We start from the raw sequence: 7,891 nt of genomic DNA on the forward strand, positions 1-7,891 counted from the left end.
CCCCTACTCCTTCTGTCGGTCAACAGCATCATGGACCTTCAGCTCCTCCCCGGTGTACTTGTAGCAGACTAGCAGTAATAGCGGCCATGGTACTCCGGTGTCGTACTCCGCCGCGGCCATCCAATCCACCTCCTCCTCAAAACGGCGGAACCACTCCGGTAGCATAGCAGGTCGTCGAAGTAGCTCCGGCGTGAACATCCAGCGAATGGCTGATGCCTCTCTCCTTTTCCTCGCTAGTTCTTCCTCCATTTTCGCCATCAAGGAAGATGGTTGGGGGGGGGGGGGGGATGAGGGGGAAGAAGAAAGAGTTTTGGGCAATTTGTTTTTGTTTTTTTTTAAAGGATAATTTTGTCCTTTAAAATAATTCATTTGTCAGAAAATGGTCATCGGTGACGGGAATCTAATCGGAAGGACCAAATGTGGTAGAGATTTAAAAATCGTGGGACTAAATCTGAAAATTTTAATAGTTAGGAACTAAATGTGGAAATGGTCTCAACGTGAGATCAAAAGTGAAAATTTCTCTTATTTTTAATCAAGATCCACAATCCAAGAGAAATCATAGTCCATAGTATAATTTGCTAAAGACATTAATATAACATATGGAAAAATAGGCTAGGTTAACAGGCAAAGCGACTTGGTACTAGGAAATTCGAGAGAAGGTCGTCCAACAAGGCGTTTGTAGTCCAACGGTTAGGATAATTGCCTTCCAAGCAATAGACCCGGGTTCGACTCCCGGCAGACGCAAACTTATTTTAATTTTTTTTCCCTAAAACTCTAATCCATGCGATAAAAAAATGAAGGAAAGTAATTTTTAAAATTAGGGAATAAATTAAAAACCGTGCGTATTAAAAGAACAGAAAAATAGAAAACTCGTTCCCAACCTCTCTTCTGATCCATCTGTGTTCCTCCTCTCCTCTGTCCTCCAGGCTCCATCCAACTCGCTCTCGCCCAGTGCTCTCCGTTCAATCGACTCCGGAATCCGTACGCTTTTCAGATCCTAAATCTATTCAATTATTCTCTCGCAATTCAATTTCACTGTGTTCTTATATTTGTGATTCCGTAATTCAATGCAAATGTTAAAAGTTCCTTTAGCAATCTCAAATTACTCTTTGTTTTGATGTTTATACGCTAAAATGATTTTGATGTTTCAATGCCATTTTAGATCTGAAGGCTAGTTTCACCATGCCAACGGATCACGCTGAGCTCACCACTGAGCAGGTACTCACCCCCTCAGCCTTTGTACAAATACATCTATGTGTATGAGTTATGATTGGACCTGTGAGATTGAATGAGTTTTAGTTTGAATGTTAAAGAATTTGCAGTTGTGTATCTTTCTTGTACATGTGTAGATGTGAAAGGTAGGTTTGCATTCTTGTTTTCCCATACACCATCCTGAAGATGGATTGTTCAGTGCTTTCTCTATCCGTGGTTATTTCACCAGAGCGCTGCTGTGCTTGGTTTTGAAAATGATTCTTGGTTTACTTTTCTAGCATTCCTTTAAAGTAAAATTTTAAGATGCACACAAAGGTGCTGATATTCCAAATAAATAAAAATATAGAAGAGTGAAAAAATGATTTGGTGATTACATGTTGAGCTTCTTTTAATCTATTGTGTGTCCTAAGGCTTACTGCATATTAAGGTGTATAATTTTGTAAAGTAATAGCAGACTATTGGCTTATGCAAAAAGAGTAAATTTTCTGACAGAATCTATGATAGCACAAAAGAAAAAAGTGGGAAAATATAAGCCTACATGTAGTGCCCATTATGTATTTCATAAATTTTTGGGAAATAATATTTTTCTTGCATACTGAATCTCAACATATATGATAACTTAAACACTTCCTCTTTTAGTAAACTATTTTCTATGTGTTTTAAGAGGAGAGAAGTGCAGAAAAATGAAGAAAATTATTCACTTAAATGATATGAAAAAAATTCTAACTTTGAGAAATCAGAAACCAACCTGGAAAGTTATATGCCCAATAGATCACAAAAAAACTAAACACTTGATCCACCGCTTAAGCCAAATTCAGTCCACTCTATAAAAGGAAATGCACAAATGGGTTGACTGACATTGCTCTTTAATTTGCTTTGTTTGGAAGGTTTTGACAAGGGATATCCCATGGGAGACTTACATGACAACAAAGCTGATCACAGGGACTGGTCTTCAACTGTTGAGGCGCTATGATAAGAAGGCTGAAAGTTACAAAACCCAACTGCTGGATGATGTACTTTTTTCAATTTCTCTTACTTTTCTCCAAATAAATTGCCACAGTCACTTTTCTATGGTGTTATTAGATTAAACTTTGACTTAAGTTTTGAAACTCATAAAAGGAGTTGTATTTCTTTGAATTCTTTGATTCCTTCAGCTTGCCAATTATCAATTTTATAAAGGTTATTTATTAATTGATTGATAGTATTTTCCATAACAAAAGTAATCTCTGATTTAGAGCCATTGCTTAAGTATATTTATTTTCCCAGAACCTGGCATTCTGCTGAAGGCAAACATTTCTTTAAGGCCATTATTCTTGTAATACTGCCTTCAATTGATACCTTGTATAATTTATATCTAATGCTGCTATTTCCAAAAGCTAATGTTACTCTGTCAATTAAGTTGGAACTAGTTTTTACACTGTTTATTAAGATGCTTTATATGCACACTCAACTCTTGAATCTTTAAGGTTTTGCTTCTACACTGATCCAGAATCCATTTAAAAAATTAGTGACTTTTCTGAGCCACAATGCAAATTATTTTGAATGAAGTCTACTATGGCAGAACTCTAAGATGCTGCACTTGCACATTGGTTCTGTTTCATGTTCATTCATCTAGGTCAACTTTTTTCGTAATACATATGCTATCCATGTTTTTAAATCCTTGCATCTCATCATTGTGATTTGGAAACATTGACAAATTGAAACTTCTGCAGGATGGTCCGGCTTACATCCGTGTCTTTGTTAGCATCCTACGTGACATTCTCAAGGAAGAAACTTTGGAATATGTTTTAGCTTTAATTGATGAAATGCTTACTGGTAAGTGCAGGAAGAAGTCATCACTTTTTATAATTGCTTTCTTTGAGTTTACCTTACCTGTTTCTTAATTCCCTTGCAGTTAACCCAAAAAGAGCAAGATTATTCCATGACAAGTCTCTTGCAGACGAAGATACTTATGAACCTTTCCTAAGGCAATGTTATTCATATGTTTGTTAATTTTCTCTAGTATTCTGGATTTGAGGGTATCTTTTGTTTTTACATGTCTCTATATGCACAGTTGTTACCTGCTCTGACAGATTATGTGCAATGCTTTAACAAAGGCATTAACAATTTGCTTTCCCAATCTCATTTTGTGGTTATCTTATCTCTTAATTTCTAATACTTAAAGAACTTCACACTTTTGGCAGTCCTTCAGTATCGCTTCCCAAATTACAAAATATCGATTTTATTATATTACTACTCCTGTTACTATTCTTTTACTGTTCTAAGGTCTTTTCTAAAATATGAACTTCTCTGTTTTCTTTTTTTCAGACTGCTCTGGAAAGGTAACTGGTTTGTGCAAGAGAAGAGTTGCAAGATACTTTCTTTGATAGTAAGGTAGTAAATTCCATTTCTAGGTTTCTTAAGAGACTTGGAAGATGATTTATTAAACTTCATTACAACTCTTACTTTTTGTCAATTCCAGTGTCAGGCCTAAAGTTCAGGAAGATGGTGCTGGGAACGGGGAAGCCTCAAATTCAAAAAAGAAAGTCACTACCATTGATGATGTTTTGAAGGGTCTTGTTGAGTGGCTTTGTGTGCAGGTTTGTATACACCACACTACCACTAGTTCTCTTTCTTAGTTCTTGAAATTGGAGGACTAACATTTCATGTTGACGGACCCAAGATATCCTTATGATGGAAGTATAATGTCACTATGAAAGCTTTTAGTCCAAACAACAGAAACTTCTGGGAGTCATATAATGTATAGATTGGCATGTTTGGCTCATGGAATAAAACAAAGTGGATGGGAATTAAATTCTATAAGGATTTTAAAATGAATGTGATTCCATAGTCTTGTTGACATATAAGAATATGGAAGGAATTATTCCAAAACTTAGTTGGCTTAGGGAATGAAAAAGGAATAGATAATAAAATGGCCTAAATGCCCTTGATCACAATTCTAGGAATTTCATTGGGTGGGCATAGTGGCCGGAGGGCAATGGCCATTGTTCGTTGGCAAAGAACAATGGTCAAATCTGGTCATCTTTCCTGGCCAGAGAAGGGCGGCTGGCTAGCCATCACCATTGTTTTATGGCCAAATCTTGTGTCTTTTTCATTATTTTATTTTAGTTTTCTTTTTGGTCAGGAAAGGTATTTTTGTCCCTTAATAGATTGGGTCAATTACTGCTGAATGTGGAATTGCAATCTGGGGGGAGGGGGAGGGGGGGTCTGGAATTGGCTGATTTTGTGGAATCCAATTCCATTTCTGGCCAATTCCATGAATCAAACATGCCATAAAGGCTTGACCAAGCCATAACATTTCATATGCATTCTATACCTTTACTTTAAAAATGTTCTTTCCATGCTTGAATATGTAAACCGATGGTCAACAACTGAATACTTAACTGCTAGATCAAGCCCATCCTTGAAGGTCCAAAATTGAACTATACATATTCCAAACAGGGATGAATCATAAGAAAAAATACTAACTGAGTAACTGAAAATGGCAATATTATGGAAAAGAAGATTCAACTACAACTGAAGGAAAGACAAGAAAGAAAAAGGATGAGTACCAATTGCGTTGAAATTAACTGTTTCACTGTCACAATATGGATAGTGAAACAATGAGATTAATCCTCATTGGATCATACATACTCTGGAATCAGACTGCAAAGAGAATTTTGACATCTGTCTACTGTTAAAGCTTATAACCTTTATCTTCAGTGTCTTCAATTTTTTATGCTTGTAATAATAACCTGTGAAATTCTGCATCCTCATTTTTCTTTGCCATGCAGCTGAAAAGACCCTCACATCCTAGTCGTGGCATTCCAACTGCAATCAATAGCCTTGCAACTCTGTTGAAAGAACCTTTGGTGCGATCATCATTTGTTCAAGTTGATGGAGTGAAGCTGCTTGTTCCTTTAATTTCTCCAGCTTCTACTCAGCAATCTATCCAGGTAGTGCTTTGTCTTAAATAGGTTTCTTTATGTTATACCAGTCTCATATATGCTGACAATTCGCAGAGATATATTCTTATCTCATTTTAATGTTATGCAACTCCCTTAATTTGATAACTGAATTTTTTGTCACATCTTACTGTTCTTGAAAATGGTAATATATCTGACTTCTTATCTTTCTTTGAAACAGCTCCTCTATGAAACATGCCTATGTGTTTGGCTTTTGTCTTACTATGAGCCTGCAATTGAGTACTTGGCAACTTCGAGGGCCCTGCCACGGTTAATAGATGTTGTTAAAGGTTCAACCAAGGAAAAGGTGAGTTGCATTTCTTTTTATGAACTTCTTCAGATGGCCATCTTCTTCACCAGACCTTCAAACATGGCATGCTTATATTCTAACTCCATATTATCTTTCCTCATTCAGCTATCAGTTTCATTCAAAATTGGCTTCTACTGTTCCTATTCATTTTTCAATTTCCTTGGCAGAGTTTAAGTAATAATTTCCCAATGCTTAAAAGGTCATACACACAGGCACGCTTGTGTGTAGTTTTATATATATTCATCTTAATTAATGCATCATATATTGTGTATCAACTTGTAGGTTGTCAGAGTTGTTGTCTTGACTCTGAGGAATTTGCTTTACAAGGGGACGTTCGGAGCACTTATGGTGGACCTGGGAGTACTGCATATTGTTCAGAACTTGAAAGCACAGGCTTGGAGTGATGAGGTGAGAGAATGATTGCATAAATTTTTATTTCGACATTGATTGATATTACAATTTATAATTGAAATGAAATTATCTAGATGGATGTGAGATAAAAAAGGAGATAGGACAAATGAGCATTGAAGAAACTCTGAACTCTTCATTTCCAGACAGTTAAACTTCATTTTTATTTTCTGTAGGATCTTTTGGAGGCTCTCAACCAACTAGAAGAAGGACTGAAAGATAACATTAAGAAATTGAGTTCATTTGATAAGTACAAGCAGGAGGTCCTTCTCGGCCATCTTGATTGGTCCCCTATGCATAAAGATCCTGCATTCTGGAGGGACAACATTACGAATTTTGAAGAAAATGATTTCCAGGTATCAGTTATTCAGTCGTTGTTCAGACCACTTTTAATTTTTTGTTTGTTGCGTGTAAGTCATGTTGTATATAATCACTGGATGGCTATGGTATTGTGGTAAATAACATTGAATACTATGACAATACAAGACTGATGCACACTGAATTTGGATTGCAGATCCTGAGGGTCCTTATTACAATTTTGGACACGTCCACTGATCCAAGAACACTTGCCGTTGCTTGCTTCGATCTGTCACAATTCATTCAATGCCATCCAGCTGGGCGGGTAATTGTGACTGACCTCAAAGCTAAGGAACGGGCAATGAAACTGTTGAACCATGAAAATGTTGAGGTTACCAAAAATGCGTTGCTGTGCATCCAAAGGCTTTTCTTGGGTGCAAAGTATGCCAGCTTTTTGCAGGTTTAGCCATCATCTTCTCTCCTTGTTCAGCCAAAATAAATGCACCAATAATCCACTTAGATTGTGAAGGTGTAAGATGAGTGTCATTATTTCAGTACTCCATCCTCTAAGGCGGACATTCCTTTTATACTTGTGAGGGTAATGTTTGCAAGAATTATTTATTTTGGTACGTACAAAGTTCTACCAATCAGACAATTTCTCAATATATTTGAGAAATCATGTTTGGAATAATGTTTGAATCATCATGCCAATGTGTTATGTATAATAATGTATTTGTGGTGATGCATTCTTAAGAAAATCTTATGTCAGAAAAGTTTCTTTTATATATTTGGCCCCTATAATTTGCTGCTTACTCAAGTTTCTTTTAGTTCCTTTTGCAAATGGATTAACTTTGAGACGGTTCATTTCATTCATAATAATTTAGAGTAATTTTAGCTGTCAATAGTCCCCCCTTATTTTGGGGGGGGGAGGGGGGTGGTGACCGCCTTGTGACCTAAAGAAGTAAATTAGTTTAGGTTGTCCATCGGTTGAGATTTGAACTTGAGACCTTGTGATTATAAGTCTGTATCTTTAGCCGTTTTGGTTGGAGTTACCTCATCAATAGTCCCCTTTAATATGCAATGATAATGGTAATGGCTATCTCATATAGAACGAGGAGTGTTCATGTGAGAACCATTTTTTCTTAGGGGATATATTGTGGCGGGCAACCAATGCAATTAGGTGAATTGTTTGAGTTTCGTTAGAAACAATTTCGTATGGAGTATATATTCTTTCTTAAAGACGATATTCAATTATTCATCAACTAGTATTAATATATTATATTAAAATTTTAAATTTATTTTGTTTTGAAAAGAAAATTTTAAATTTATTTAGATTTTAGATATTTAAATTATCGTAAATAATAATAATAATGTAAAACATTTTTATAAATTTTATATTTATATTTTAGGAAATAACTAATATATTAAAACATTTTTATAAATTTTATATTTATATTTTAGGAAATAAATAATATTTAACTCTAATATATAATGTGTATATATTATTATTATTATTATTATTTTTTTGAAACAGTGTATATATTATTATTATTATTGAAGAAGATAAGAAAATATATGGTGGATACATGTGTATGGTAACAATAGTGGAAAAGGATAATGAAAGTTATAACTATAGGGGTATGTTTATCCAAAATATTGTAAAGTACAACTTTTATAGCATAATGTATAAAAAAGCTTTACGGAGAAAATAGACATAAAT

The 7,891-nt window shown here is 35.2% G+C and overlaps 1 protein-coding gene and 1 non-coding gene across 2 annotated transcripts; both read left to right on the forward strand.

The window, feature by feature from the left end:
- Positions 1-672: 672 nt before the first annotated feature.
- Positions 673-744, forward strand: TRNAG-UCC. The gene has a single exon. It is a non-coding gene; the product is annotated as a tRNA-Gly (tRNA).
- Positions 745-856: 112 nt separating this feature from the next.
- LOC116023194 (V-type proton ATPase subunit H) lies at positions 857-6,956 on the forward strand. The gene is made up of 12 exons (XM_031264179.1): positions 857-981; positions 1,163-1,218; positions 2,100-2,225; positions 2,925-3,027; positions 3,107-3,179; positions 3,520-3,585; positions 3,674-3,791; positions 4,986-5,147; positions 5,338-5,463; positions 5,749-5,874; positions 6,051-6,230; positions 6,389-6,956. The coding sequence occupies exons 2-12, from the start codon at positions 1,183-1,185 to the stop codon at positions 6,635-6,637; spliced, it is 1,365 nt and encodes a 454-aa protein (XP_031120039.1). The 5' UTR covers positions 857-981; positions 1,163-1,182; the 3' UTR covers positions 6,638-6,956.
- The last annotated feature ends 935 nt before the right edge of the window (positions 6,957-7,891 follow it).

Source organism: Ipomoea triloba, chromosome 6, assembly GCF_003576645.1.
Source record: "Ipomoea triloba cultivar NCNSP0323 chromosome 6, ASM357664v1".
NCBI classification, from domain to species: domain Eukaryota; kingdom Viridiplantae; phylum Streptophyta; class Magnoliopsida; order Solanales; family Convolvulaceae; genus Ipomoea; species Ipomoea triloba.

Excerpts from the sequence above, each read along its gene's own strand:
- LOC116023194 (XM_031264179.1), top strand. The coding sequence starts at position 1,183 with ATGCCAACGGATCACGCTGAGCTCACCACTGAGCAG. Across the intron at positions 3,586-3,673 it reads ATACTTTCTTTGATAGTAAG|TGTCAGGCCTAAAGTTCAGG; the intron begins GTAGTAAATTCC and ends TGTCAATTCCAG. Across the intron at positions 3,792-4,985 it reads TTGAGTGGCTTTGTGTGCAG|CTGAAAAGACCCTCACATCC; the intron begins GTTTGTATACAC and ends TTTGCCATGCAG.